This window comes from Girardinichthys multiradiatus, chromosome 11 (genome assembly GCF_021462225.1).
Source record: "Girardinichthys multiradiatus isolate DD_20200921_A chromosome 11, DD_fGirMul_XY1, whole genome shotgun sequence".
Lineage (NCBI taxonomy): Eukaryota > Metazoa > Chordata > Actinopteri > Cyprinodontiformes > Goodeidae > Girardinichthys > Girardinichthys multiradiatus.
Window position 1 is genome coordinate 42,263,266 of NC_061804.1, and position 14,628 is coordinate 42,277,893.

General features: G+C 47.1%; 1 protein-coding gene across 1 annotated transcript in view; it reads left to right on the forward strand.

Moving 5' to 3' along the window:
• cfap58 (cilia and flagella associated protein 58) overlaps positions 1-14,628 on the forward strand; it is a 37,730-nt gene that overhangs the window by 19,147 nt on the left and 3,955 nt on the right. The window contains exons 8-15 of the mRNA XM_047378578.1: positions 4,317-4,399; positions 4,629-4,820; positions 4,942-5,103; positions 5,288-5,434; positions 9,372-9,512; positions 9,584-9,807; positions 10,170-10,278; positions 10,435-10,539. Of these exons, the coding sequence (XP_047234534.1) occupies positions 4,317-4,399; positions 4,629-4,820; positions 4,942-5,103; positions 5,288-5,434; positions 9,372-9,512; positions 9,584-9,807; positions 10,170-10,278; positions 10,435-10,539 (1,163 nt within the window). The remainder of the gene's footprint in view (positions 1-4,316; positions 4,400-4,628; positions 4,821-4,941; positions 5,104-5,287; positions 5,435-9,371; positions 9,513-9,583; positions 9,808-10,169; positions 10,279-10,434; positions 10,540-14,628) is intronic.

Sequence of the window (14,628 nt, forward strand, 5' to 3'; positions counted from 1 at the left end):
AACCAGGAACTCGAGTCAACCCTTAGATGCCTCACATCCGTTAATCCTGCCGATTGGAGTAAATATTTACCTTGGGTGGAATACGCCCACAATGCTCATGTTTCCTCTGCCAAAGGACTCTCTCCATTTGAAATTTCACTAGGTTACCAGCCCCTTCTGTTTCCTGCCGATGAAGAGGATATAGCCAACACTTCTGTCAATCATCACATTCACCGTTGTAAACAGGTCTGGCGTTCAACCGTCCAAGCCCCCCATCGCACCGCCCAGCAAAGTAAGGCATTCACAGACAGAAAACGTTCACCAGCTCCTCAGTAACAACCTGGACAGAAGGTTTGGCTATCCTCCAGAGACATGCCCCTGAAATCCATGTCCAGGAAATCATCCCTCAGGTTCATTGGCTCTTACGAGATCGAGTCCATAGTCAGTCCCACTTCAGTCCGTCTTCGTCTCCCTGCCAACCTCCACATTCATCCAACCGTTCATGGGTCCCTAAGTCATTCATTTGTGACCCTTCCTTGATCACTGACTATCTTGCATCTTTGCCTTCTTCCTCTTCATCTCGGCCGCCAGGAGGCAATCGTTGAGGGGGGGGGATGATGTCAGAGTCTTGGAGTTTCATGTATTGTTTTTTGCCTGCTGCTAACTCTTACTCACCACTAGATGCTGCCAAAATCCGGTGTGGAGGGTAGCAGGTATTCCTCATTTCCATTTACCTGGAGGAATATAAGCAGGTGGAGCTGTCAGCACTACAGTGCCTGAGTGTTAGCCTTTGTCGTAACTCTAATGGCCAAGCTATGAAATCAAAGTCTCTAAGGCATCCAGAAGAATCTCCACCAAATGGAGGACCAGAAAGCTGAACTAGATGTACAGAGGGAGACACTGAAAGCTCAGATCGCTGGTCTTGAAAAAGGTTTGACGGTTTTTCTTTCTTAGAAATGTAGTAGATGTATACTTATGGGCAGACTTGTTTTTCCTTTGTGAGCTGATAAAACCTGAACTGTACACCTTGTTAACGGATCCATCAGCTCAGCAGGAATAAAATATACCCAGAAACCTGCATATTTTTATCTGCTTGATGAATAGCATCTACTGTATAAAACAAACACCAGCTGCTGCAAATCTAGTTTACAGATGAACAGCAATTAGAAAATTGCATTACTGTTACTCTAATCATTTCTAATTCTATTAACAGAATTAGAAATGATAATATGGATTGTGACCATGAAGCAAACAGCTCTCTTCAAACACATATACCCTCTCGCTGTTCAAGTCTGTGTCGGAGTCTGGGAGTTTCATGTATTGTTTTTTTGCCAAGATTCTCCGGTGTGGAGGGTAGCACATGTTCCTCATTTCCATTTACCTGGAGGAGTATAAGAAGGTGGAGCTGTCAGCACTACAGTGCCTCAGTGTTAGCCTTTTTCGTAACTCTAATGGCCAAGCTATGAAATCAGTCTCTAGTCAAAGTTCAAAGTTACTTACCTTTTGTGTGCTCCTTCCTAGGAAACCTCAAGTCCTGGTCTTTAGTTCCTGTGACTCTCTGTTCTGGCTCCAAGCCCTCAGTTTGGATCCTGCCACAGCCAAAGTATTCAAGCCTCAGGAGAAACCTATTTTGGATCAAGGCCCAGCTGACAGCTCAAGACCTTCATCCCCAGGCAAGCGAACCCTGTTCACCTTCCACCAACTATTCAACTGAATCCTCACCAGGTAATTCCGTTTCTGAAAACAAGAGCTGGATAAATTTTAACTGTCAAATACTCACCTGAAAACTCATCAGAGCATTCACCACCTCCTTGAACAAACTCCCCGGTTCCACAGCAGCGTCAAGTCAATCCTCCCAGACTCCACATCATTCTCCCACTCCAACCACCTCTTCATCTAACAGTAAGCAAGAAATCCCGATCCAGTTTATGGTAATTCCCATCAGACTTCTGAATTCTTACCTGTCCTCCTTCTCCGTACAGTGCTGTGCCTCCAGTCCCGGTTCCAGTTCCACATTACGTTCCCAAACAATAATAAACTTGTTTAACTTGTCTCCTGCCTCCTGAGTGTCTATCTGCATGTGGGTCAAATCAGTTAAGAAAGCAATGACAGTCTGATTTCAAATCTACAAAACCCAATAAACTCTACACTGCCTTTACTTCGATTCGAAGATAAAGCCAAACTGGAGAAGCTGTAGGTGAGAGTACACCCTTGCTGCTTCCACCAGATTTAACATTCAAATACCTGTTTAAGTGATCGTCTGTAACTGTGACCCAGCTCTATCAAATTTGGAGTTTGGAGCAGATATATGTTAACAAAATGCCAGGAACAAAAGACATCAACAATGACCATAAAAATAACTTTTTGCTTCATCTCAACTTGGGACATCAAATAAGACAAACTATTTTATGACTGTCATTCTACACTTTGAGACAGTTAGAAAACATTTATGGCAGCTGTTGATCTTTCCTCAGGAGAAAGGTCTTCCAAATTCACTCCAAGGTGAGAATGTTACATTTTTAAGCAGTCTTTAGAGCATCAAAGAATTCCTGCTCTGTGGAAAAAATCCAGACTTGTTCCTGTCTGGAAAAACAAGTCCCACAAACCCATAAGGTATTTAAGATCTGTGGTTCTAACCTCTCTATTCATGAAAGCCTTTGAAAAACTGATGAAGAGGAAGCTGGTCAAATGTGTAGATGATAAATTAGAACCTCCTCAATTTACCTAGAAGTGTGAAAGGGGGGTTGAAGATGAAGTCTTAAAACTTCTGAATTAAATTTTAGACACACTGATGATTGTCACACAGAAATTGTCTGCCTGTTGGTTCTTATGTGCACTTGTTTTTACATTTTCCTTCTGATTTTAATAACATCCAGCCTCACATTGTACTTAGGAATGGGTTTTAGATTTCCTTGTTAACAGATCCCAATGTGTCAGAGTAAATGGCTCAATGTCAGATGCAGCATTTTCCTCCACTGGTTCTCCCCAGGGTTGTGTTCTCTCTCCCTTATTGTATATCCTGTACACCAATGACTGTAGAAGTTATTATACAGTATGACATAATGACAGGATTACTTGAAGTTTGCAGATGACACAGAAATTGTCAGCTTTTTGGAGGGAGAGGGTGATTCACCTGGTCAGATAGTGGAGGATTTTATAATGTGTTGTGACAACTCCTATTTAAAATTGAATGTCACCAAAACCATAGGTCTGTGTGTAGATTTTAGGAAAAAGTCCAGTAGACCACCTTTAGTTCTCATTAAAGGAGAATCAGTGGAGCATGTTCAGTGTTACAAGTACCTGAGTGTCGACAATAAGCTGACATTCAGTGAAAACTCTGACAAGGTCAGCAAAGAAGCACATCAAAGGCTGTACTTCCTTCGTGAATTAAATCAATTTGGTGTGTAAAAAGTTAATGATCATCTATAGCTTTATGATAGAATCTGTCCTTACATTTGCTTTCATCACCTGGTTTGGCAACTTATCAGTAAGAGACAAAAATAAGATGAAGCAAGTAGTAAAAGTGACCTGTACATTTATTGGCACTAAATTGCCTGATCTAACAAACATTTTCAAAGCGAGTTAGACAAACGGCTAAATCTATTCTTCAATCTCCTCATCACCAACTTGGTGAATTTGATCTCCTACCATCTGGAAAGAGATTCAGGCAGCCTAAATCAAGGACAACTGATGGAAAAATGCTTTTATTACTCTGGCCAATATTTAGACAAATTTTAAAAAGTGATTAGGTGTGTCATTCTTAGTTGGATTGTTACTTGTAATATTGTAGAATGACGACATCTGTGTTGTGTTTTCCACTGGACTGCAATAACGATAAAATTATTCTTATTTGTATTCTGTGCACTGTGCAAACCAAATAGTGCATATCTGCTCAGATACTTCATAGGAACTGTCAAGCATGGTAGTAGAGAGGCCATAGCTTGTTCTGCAGCCACAGGACCTGAGTACCTTGTAGTGGCTTGCAGGGAACACTGAGCAGTCTAAGAAACTAAAGCTCAACTGAAATTATGTCATGCAAGAAATGAAGTGATGTTATAAAGAAGAGTGTGCCGAAACCTCAGATTACTTTGTCCACAACTAGTAATGAATCTAAATAAGTTGTAACTTCTTGGTTATGGTCTTACATCTTAGCTGTTGGGTTCTGTTCGAACTAACTGAGCTCAGCCAGTTCCATTAGTGGGCTTTTTGGCAGCAGAACCAAAAGCCACTGATATCGAAGTTATTTTATATACAGGTGAGCTGTTTGACGGGGTCATTAATAATGTTGGGCTTTCCTTTTTTTCTTTTCTTAATGTACAATAATTTTCCATATGCAGATCTTGAATCTTCCCGGAAGCAAGTGGAAGTTGATAAAAAAGCCAAGGACGAGCTGATCCGAGAGAGGGACATTTTACATAAGGTAATCTGTGTAGTTCAGATACTTTTCATTTCATGGCACATTGTATTAACAGACATTCTTCACATTAGATGTTGATTGATTCAAAGCAATCAACATCTAATGTGTATTTACTTCCATTTTGCTTAGTCTGGTGATTAAGCTACAGTTCCTACACAGGACCTAAGATACAGCCCTTTACCTTGTACTCCTGTCTCTGTGTATTGTATGTCCTTGTTTTTCCTATCAACAGAACATGATCAAAGCTGTGCAGTCAGCTGAAAAGCAGCAGAACCTTATAAAACTCTTTGAGCAGGACAAGAGAACTTTGGAGCATGAGATCTCTGGGTACCGCCAGGAGGCCCAGAAGCAGCGTAAGATCATCCAGCAGCTGGAAAAGGAACGGGATCGGTACATCAATGAGAGCAGCAGCCTTATGCAGAAGGCAGGTGATGGAGATGGGTCAACCTGCCTTTTTATGATAGCCATTAATATCACATTTCTTTTAACAATTTCGGCTTGATGAAGAAGTGTTTTTTTTTCTTTCTTTTTTTTACTTTCTGCAGGTGCAGCAGAAAATCACAGTTGTTGAAGACAAGGAGATTGAGATATTTGATTGGAGAAAGAAAGCCACTGAGTCAGAGTGTAAACTCAAACAGCAGGAGAACCTGTTGGAAACAATCATAACAGAGAGGAATCTTTACAGCAAAAACCTCATTGAGTCTCAGGTAAGAGTGAGGAGCTGATGATGTCCTGTGGACAGTTAGCACCTTTCCACAGACAGGTGCTAACTTAGACTCGGGCTCTCTGAGCTCAGACCTGTTTGTTATGTCTTCGCACATTGACTACTTTAGTGTGTTGAGTACCTTCCTTTAAATAACACAGCCACTCTGTTCCCTTAATTGTCTTTAGGAGGAGATTGCTGAAATTAAGAGAAAAATAAAGATCATGAACAACCAAGTTTCCCGACTTAAAGATGAGATCATTGGGAAGGAGCAGGTACTGATCAGGGATCAGCAGGAGCAGAAGCGGTTAGAGAAGGATAACGAGGCCCTCAAGGTACTGTTCCAACCCAGCACCACCAGGAGGATGTGGATGGAACAATGAACCTGATTTATTTGATTTTATACAGTTATGACTTAGTGACTATGAGGGGTCAAAGTAAGAAAAATGAATTTGAAATGAATTGAAGGTGTGAAATACTGAACATCGTAAAACTGAGTGCCGTAAAAACCAACGTGATTAATTTCACCTTTGTGAAAATTAGAATCCATGAATTTGGAGGTCATTAAAATGATAACATGGTAAATATTAATGTTATAAATATTAGGGTTATCAAATTTAACATTGCATGTTTTCATTTACTGCCTTGATTATAGCACCTTCACTTTTACCACTTTTGTTTTATCATTCATTGCGTTCACAGTGTAATTTTTGTTACTTCCGGTACTTTGGAATACGGCAGCAGCCCCAGCAGGGCAGCTGAGTTTTGGGCCCTGTCCCAATACTCACACTTCCACCCTTGTGTCCCTGAATTGCGCGTTCCCGTTGATGGGTTCGAGTGCGTAGTGTGTCCCAATTCTCCACAGTGGCCCTTAACCCCGTCCCCTTCATGCCCTGGTATATAAGCCTTCTTTGCTTCCTGCACGTTTTTCTCCTCAAAACAATTGTTTGTTGCAGTTTTAAAAAAAGGTTTTTTGCAGCAAGAGTGCAAAAACAGTGTCGGTTCCTGCCCCTTTTGATGTTTCAGTTACGGTGAAGTCGTGCAAGTTGACTGCACCGTAATTGGGTCTACTGTCCCAATTCTCCAATTTTGCACGCTTGTAACCTGCGCACTTCTAACCCTACGTGCACTTGTACATATTACACACTTCATAGAGGGGCGTAGGGTGTAGTGTGGGTATTGGGGCAGGGCCTTGTAGTCTGTGCCCCACAATTTCCCATGATTCATTGCGGGTCAAAGCGGATTGGTTGACCTCGTGCAGCAATGGCGGACGATGGTGGCAAAAATTGTGAATAAAAAATGTAAATAATACGGTTTCTGTGACCCCAAATAAACTTTTAAGATGTTTTTAGGGGAGAATATAGGTTTGTTTAACTCCAATATCTACTCAGTTTATTAAGATTCCTCTTAATTAAAAAAAATACGTTCGGCATTTCTCTCCACCAGCTCACTTCGGCAGCTGTCAGCCAACCGAGCAGTTTTCCCTCCCTCCACTGGAGAAGGCGCCTAATTCCCGGCTCATCGTGTTGAACCTACCATAGGGTTTAACTACTGGATGGAAGGGTGGAACCCACATTTGTCATTGTCTTTTTCCTTTTGTTCCTGGAAATAAACCTTTGAAAATATATACTTTTATTTGTATATTGAACTCTTTTGAATAACAGGCTACTGCCTAAACCACAAACGCATGGTGCACGTAAGTGATTATTTGAGTTAAGTCCTTAGTTTGATTGATTTGTTTCCTTTGACAAATAGTCACCACACATAGTGTGAAAATCCTACAGCATTCCACATATATTGGCAATTTTTGAGAGCACTGTATGTTGAGTTGTGGAGAACTTCCAGCAAATCTTTTGTTGTCCCATTTCCAAACAAGGGCGAGCGATAACACTGCCCTCTACTGAAAATACTTGGGAATGGCGATGGACTACAAGTACTTCACTGTCGTGCCGGGGCTGCTGCCGTGTTCCAATCTACTGGAAGTAACAAAAATTACACTGTGAACGCGATGAATGATAAAACTGAATTTGTAAAAGTGGAGGCAAAATCAAGGCAGTAAATGAAAACAGGCAATGTTAAATTAGATTAGATATTTATAACATTAATATTTACCACGTTATCATTTTAATGACTTCAAAATTAACAGATTCTAATTTTCACAGAGGCCATATTAATCATGTGTTGATTTTTATGGCATTCAGTTTTACCATATTTCGTATTTACTCGTACTTGTACTCATCGTCTTCCGCTTATCTGGGACCGGGTTGTGAGGGCAGCAGACTCAGCAGAGACACCCAGACGTCCCTCTCCCCAAACACCCCCTCCAGCTCCTCCGGGGGGAGCCCAAGGCGTTCATAGGCCAGCCGAGAGTCATTGTCCCTCCAGCATGTCCTGGGCCGTCCCCTGGGCCTCCTCCGGGTGGGACGTGCCTGGAACACCTCCCGAGGAAGGCATCCTGGAGGCATCCGGTATAGATGCCCGAGCCACCTCAACTGGCTCCTCTCGATGTGGAGGAGCAGCGGCTCTACTCCGAGCTCCTGACCCTATCTCTAAGGGAGTGCCCGCTACCCTACGGAGGAAGCTCATTTCAGCCGCTTGTATCCGGGATCTTGTTCTTTCGGTCATGACCCAAAGTTCATGGCCATAGGTGAGGGTAGGAACGTAGACCGACCGGTAAATCGAGAGCTTCGCTTTTTGGCTCAGCTCTCTTCACCACAACGGACCGGCACAGCGCCCCCATTACTGCGGCAGCCGCACCGATCCGTCTGTCGATCTCCCGTTCCATTCATCCCTCACTCTTGAACAAGACCCCGAGATACTTAAACTCCTCCACTTGAGGCAGGAACTCCCCTCCAACCTGAAGAGGACAAGCCACCCTTTTCCGGTCGAGAACCATGGCCTCGGACTTGGAGGAGCTCATCTTCATCCCAGCCGCTTCACTCTCGGCTGCGAACCGCCCCAGGGCATGCTGTAGGTCTTGGCTAGAGGGGGCCAGCAGGACCACGTCATCTGCAAAAGAAGAGACGAAATCCTCTGGTCCCCAAACCAGACCCCCTCCGGCCCTTGGCTGCGTCTAGAAATCCTGTCCATAAAAGTTATGAACAGGACCGGTGACAAAGGGCAGCCCTGCCGGAGTCCAACCGGGAACAGGTCCGACTTAGTGCCGGCAATGCAGACCAAACTCCTGCTCCGCTCGTACAGGGACCGGATGACCCCTAATAAAGGTCCCCCGATTCCATACTCCTGGAGCACCCCCCACAGGGCATCACGAGGGACACAGTCGAATGCTTTCTTCAGGTCCACAAAACACCTGTGGACCGGTTGGGCAAACTCCCATGAACCCTCCAGTACCCTGTAGAGGGTATAGAGCTGGTCCAGTGTCCCACGGCCGGAACAAAAACCACACTGCTCCTCCTGAAGCCGAGCTTCGAGTATCGGCTGGACTCTCCTCTCCAATAGCCTGGCATAGGCCTTACCAGGGAGGCTGAGGAGTGTGATCCCCCTATAGCTGGAACACACCATCCGGTCACCCTTCTTATGAAGGGGGACCACCACCCCAGTCTGCCAGTCCAGAGGCACTGTCCCTGTCCGCCACGCAATGTTGAAGAGGCGTGTCAACCATGACAGCCCCACAGCATCCAGAGACTTGAGGTACTCAGGGCGGATCTCATCCAACCCCGAAGCCCTGCCACCATGGAGCTTTTTAACCACCTCGGTGACTTCAGCCTGGGTGATGAAAGAGTCAAACCCGAGTCCCCAGCCTCTGTTTCCACCAGGGAATGCATGATGGCATGATTGAGGAGATCCTCGAAGTACTCCTTCTGCCGCCCGATAATGTCCTCAGTCGAGGTCAGCAGCCTCCCACCCCCACTATAAACAGTGTTGGCGAAGCAGTGCTTCTCCCTCCTGAGGCGCCGGATGGTTTGCCAGAATCGCTTCGAGGCCAACTGGTAGTCCTTCTCCAACAGGACTACTGGGTTTGGTATTTCGCATTTCATACCTTCAAGTTCATTTTTGTTACTTTGACCCCTCATAAGTGACAAAGTTTAGGAACTGACAAATAAAAGATCACACTCCCTACCTTGACCAAAAATTAAACATCGAAGACTATTAAAAAGCAATGTTATTGTAGTTTGAACACATTTAAGAGGACTTCAAACAAGATTTTATAGCTTTAACAGCACTTACCATTAAACGCATTATGATGATAAGCTATTTTGATGCTCTGAGATTGTATTTTTTGTATCTACTTGAATCTGTGTAATTTTTTAGGCAGAGCTACAGTTGGTTAAATTGCAGCTGGATGAAACAAAGCAACATGTTGACAGCCAGAGAGCAGAACACCAAAAACTGCAGATGGTAATAACCACCATGGAGGATGAACAAATTCAACAGCAGAAGCAGCTGGAGCAGGTAAAGCAAAATGTCAACAAAAAGAGCCAGAGTTTCATGTACTGCTGCCTAAATTCGTGGTATAATCTAAGGTAATAAGCGAGCGGGAGAGCCTTGGCAAACAGCTGCTACAACGTAACAATGAACGTGCTCTGCTGTTCGAGAAGATCAGGATCCAGCAGTCAATCCTCAGCAAGGGAGACTTCCACTACAACCAGAGGCTGGAGGACATCCACCTGCTCAAACTGGAGGTCAAGAAGCTCCAACGCAAGAAGAACATCCTGGACAGGACTTTACCCAACACAGAGGAGCTGAGGTAAAACAAAACTCTATCAAAGTGAGGAGGTTAGCGACAGAGAAGAAAGAGGGCAGGAACAGAAAACCAAAAGGGCAAGATAAGGAAAGGATTAGGTGACCTACGAAGAGCAGGATGTAGAGCTGGAGAAGAAGATTGAGTCAGAGGCAGCAGGATGTGATGAGATACAGAGTAATAGGTAAGAAGAAACTCATTTACATGCGGAGATCCAAAGTCACAGGAAAGTTACATTTTTTAACATTGCAGTCCAGTTGCACTGTTACCTTCAAATCAGGTGGTTTAAAAATAAAGTGGTCAATTTTCACTGGTGTTTTTCTGTTTGTGGTTGGTCTTAATGTCTCACATAATACCCTGTCTGGCAGGACAGAGCTGTTCCACCTACAAAGGGAATTGCTCAGAGAGAAAACCAGGAATAGTGTCCTGGAAGATCAGCTGAAGCCCATAAATATTCATAGATGGAGACGACTGGAGGTGAGGGCCTCAGGTTAAATTTAGTGTCTCACCTGTTAGATCTGTTTGTCCTCAATGTAACTGGATAAGTACATTCTTCTGTCCTGTTTCAACATAAATAAGGAAAGAGAAAAGGATCAGAACCTGAACATTTTGTGGTCTATTCTTCGTCTGCAGGGCAGCGACCCCGGCAAATACCAGCTCATCCAGAAGATTCAGGCCTTGCAGAAACGACTGATTGTTAAGACCCAAGAGCTCGAGGAAAGAGAACTCCTGCTTCAGGTAAACACTTTCAGCTGATGTTTTATCCTGGTACAGATCATTATGAGACAGCTATGTAATGTCTCAAAAAAATGAGACTGTAATGAGATAAAATCATTGCTTATTTCTCCTTTTGGATTCAAGGTAATACAGAAACTTTCCTTTCTGTGTAACAGTTTGGCTTCTTCCTGTCTTACATTTATTGACCACTAAGGTGCACATGAATGCAAATAACACACAGTTAGAGGAGTATACATTGCCTTGCAAAAGTATTAATATCCCATGAAAGTTTTACATTTCATTATGTTACGACAACAAACTTGGATGTGCTTTATTTAGATTTTAAGGGATCTACTAACAGAAAGTAGTGTATGGCTGTGACTGGAAATTAAATTAACCGTGTATATAGCTCCATCTATCTTCCTATCAACTGTTTGCAGAAATAATCAGATGAATCTGCAGTTGTAGGGAGTACAGAGATGGCCAAGAAGCTGAGTACAGGGAGCTGGTGGACCGTTTTGTGGTATGGTGTAGAAACAATCATCTCATCTTGAATTTGAGCAAAACAAAAGAGATGATTTCTAGAGAACCACCACCTTAACATGGTGGAGGGGTTTGAGTGCTCAAATGATCCTAGAGGCTATGTTGTCTGGGGCCTAAATGCCCCTGGTAGGGTCTCCCATGGCAAACAGGCTCTAGGTGATGGGTCAGACAAAGAGTGGTTCAAGAATCCCTCATGAAGAACAAAATATTGAGGCACGTGACGTCGCCCGGTACGGCGGAGCCGGGGTACCACCCTGGAGCCAGGCCTGGGGTCGGGACTCGTCGGAGAGCGCCTGGTGGCCGGGTTGCTCCTCGCGGGACCCGGCCGGGCCAAGCCCGAACGAGAGACGCGAGGCCATCCCCCAGTGGGCCCACCACCTGCAGGGGGAACCGTGAGGGACCGGTGCAAAGAGGATTGGGTGGCGGACAAAGGTGGAGACCTCAGCGGCCCGATCCCCGGATGCTTAGGCTGGCTCTAGGGACGTGGAATGTCACCTCGCTGGGGGGGAAGGAGCCTGAGCTTGTGCGGGAGGTCGAGAGATATCAACTAGAAATAGTCGGGCTCGCCTCCACGCACAGCGTGGGCTCTGGAACCCATCTCCTTGAGAGGGGTTGGTTCTACTCTGGAGTGGCCCACGGGGAGAGGCGGCGGGCTGGTGTGGGTTTGCTTGTTGCCCCCCAGCTCAGCCGTCTCGTGTTGGGGTTTACCCCAGTGGATGAGAGGGTCGTATCCCTGCGCCTTCGGGTTGGGGAGAGGTCTCTGACTATCATTTCAGCCTATGGGCCGAGTGGCAGTGCAGAGTACCCAGCCTTCTTGGGGTCCCTGTCGGGGGTGCTGGATAGTGCCCCCCCCTGGGGACTCCATTATTCTGCTGGGGGACTTGAACGCCCACGTGGGGAACGACAGTGACACCTGGAGAGGCGTGATCGGGAGGAATGGCCTCCCCGATCTGAATCCGAGTGGTGTTTTGTTATTGGACTTCTGTGCTAGTCACGGATTGTCCATAACGAACACCATGTTCAAACATAAGGGTGTCCATCAGTGGACTTGGCACCAGGACACCCTAGGCAGGAGGTCGATGATCGACTTTGTTGTCGTATCATCAGACCTTCGGCCGCATATTTTGGACACTCGGGTGAAGAGAGGGGATGAGCTGTCCACTGATCATCACCTGGTGGTGAGTTGGATCCGCTGGAGGAGGAGAAAGCCGGACAGACTTGGCAGGCCCAAGCGCATAGTGAGGGTCTGCTGGGAACGCCTGGCAGAGCCCTCGGCCAGGGATGTATTCAACTCCCACCTCCGGGAGAGCTTCGACCAGATCCCGGGGGATGTTGGAGACATAGAGTCCGAGTGGACCATGTTCTCCGCATCTATTGTCGATGCTGCTGCCCGTAGCTGTGGCCGTAAGGTCTGCGGTGCCTGTCGCGGCGGCAATCCCAGAACCCGGTGGTGGACACCGGCAGTAAGGGATGCTGTTAAGCTGAAGAAGGAATCCTATCAGCTGTTGTTGGCTTGTGGGACTCCTGAGGCGGCTGACGGGTACCGTGAGGCCAAGCGTGCTGCGGCCCGGGCTGTGGCAGAGGCAAAAACTCGGGCCTGGGAGGAGTTCGGTGAGGCCATGGAGAAGGACTACCGGTTGGCCTCGAAGCGATTCTGGCAAACCGTCCGTCGCCTCAGGAGGGGGAAGCAGTGCTTCGCCAACACTGTTTATAGTGGGGGTGGGAGACTGCTGACCTCGACTGAGGACATTATCGGGCGGTGGAAGGAGTACTTCGAGGATCTCCTCAATCCTGCCATTATGCATTCCGTGGTAGAGGCTGGGGACTCGGGGTTGGACTCTTTCATCACCCAGGCTGAAGTCACCGAGGTGGTTAAAAAGCTCCGCGGTGGCAAGGCTTCGGGGGTGGATGAGATCCACCCTGAGTACCTCAAGTCTCTGGATGTTGTAGGGCTGTCATGGTTGACACGTCTCTTCAACATTGCGTGGCGGTCGGGGACAGTGCCTCTGGACTGGCAGACTGGGGTGGTGGAGGGTGTGTTCCAACTACAGGAGGATCACACTCCTGAGCCTACCTGGTAAGGCCTACGCCAGGGTATTGGAGAGGAGAGTCCGGCCAATAGTCGAACCTCGGCTTCAGGAGGAGCAGTGTGGTTTTCGTCCCGGCCGTGGAACACTGGACCAGCTCTATACCCTCTACAGGGTGCTCGAGTGTTCATGGGAGTTTGTACAACTGGTTCACATGTGTTTTGTGTCCCTCGTGATGCCCTGTGGGGGGTGCTCCAGGAGTATGGAATCGGGGGCCCTTTACTAGGGGCCATCCGGTCCCTGTACGAGCGGAGCAGGAGTTTGGTCCGCATTGCCGGCACTAAGTCGGACCTGTTCCCAGTGCATGTTGGACTCCGGCAGGGCTGCCCTTTGTCACCGGTCCTGTTCATAACTTTTATGGACAGGATTTCTAGACGCAGCCAAGGGCCGGAGGGGGTCGGGTTTGGGGACCAGTGGATTTCGTCTCTTCTTTTTGCAGATGACGTGGTCCTGCTGGCCCCCTCTAGCCAAGACCTACAGCATGCGCTGTGGCTGTTCGCAGCCGAGTGTGAAGCGGCCGGGATGAGGATCAGCTCCTCCAAGTCCGAGGCCATGGTACTCGACCGGAAAAGGGTGGCTTGTCCTCTTCAGGTTGGAGGGGAGTTCCTGCCTCAAGTGGAGGAGTTTAAGTATCTCGGGGTCTTGTTCACGAGTGAGCGAAGAATGAAGCGGGAGATCGACAGACGGATCGGTGCGGCTGCCACAGTAATGGGGGCGCTGTGCCCGTCCGTTGTGGTGAAGAGAGAGCTGAGCCGAAAAGCAAAGCTCTCAATTTACTGGTTGGTCTACGTTCCTACCCTCACCTATGGCCATGAACTTTGGGTCATGACCGAAAGAACGAGATCCCGGATACAAGCGGCTGAAATGAGCTTCCTCCGTAGGGTGGCCGGGCACTCCCTTAGAGATAGGGTGAGGAGCTCGGCCATCCGGGAGGGGCTCGGAGTAGAGCCGATGCTCCTCCACATCGAGAGGAGCCAGTTGAGGTGGCTCGGGCATCTATACCGGATGCCTCCTGGACGCCTTCCTCGGGAGGTGTTCCAGGCACGTCCCACCGGGAGGAGGCCCAGGGGACGGCCCAGGACACGCTGGAGGGACTATGTCTCTCGGCTGGCCTGGGAACGCCATGGGCTCCCCCTGGAGGAACTGGAGGAGGTGTCTGGAGAGAGGGACGTCTGGGCGTCTCTGTTGAGTCTGCTGCCCCCCGTGACCCGGTCCCGGATAAGCGGAAGACGACGAGTACGAGTACGAGTACAAAAATAGGTCAAACACTATTTCCATCATGGGAGAAGAAGTGGAGGTGGTGGAGGAGTATAAATACCTCGGTGTTCACCTGGACAGATTAGATTGGAGAAGCAACAGTGAAGCCATCTACAAGAAGGGACAAAGCAGACTGCCCTTCTTTAGGAAGCTTAGGTCCTTCCATGTTTGTAACAACATGCTGCAGACCTTTTATAAGTCTGTTGTGGAGAGTGTGATCTCT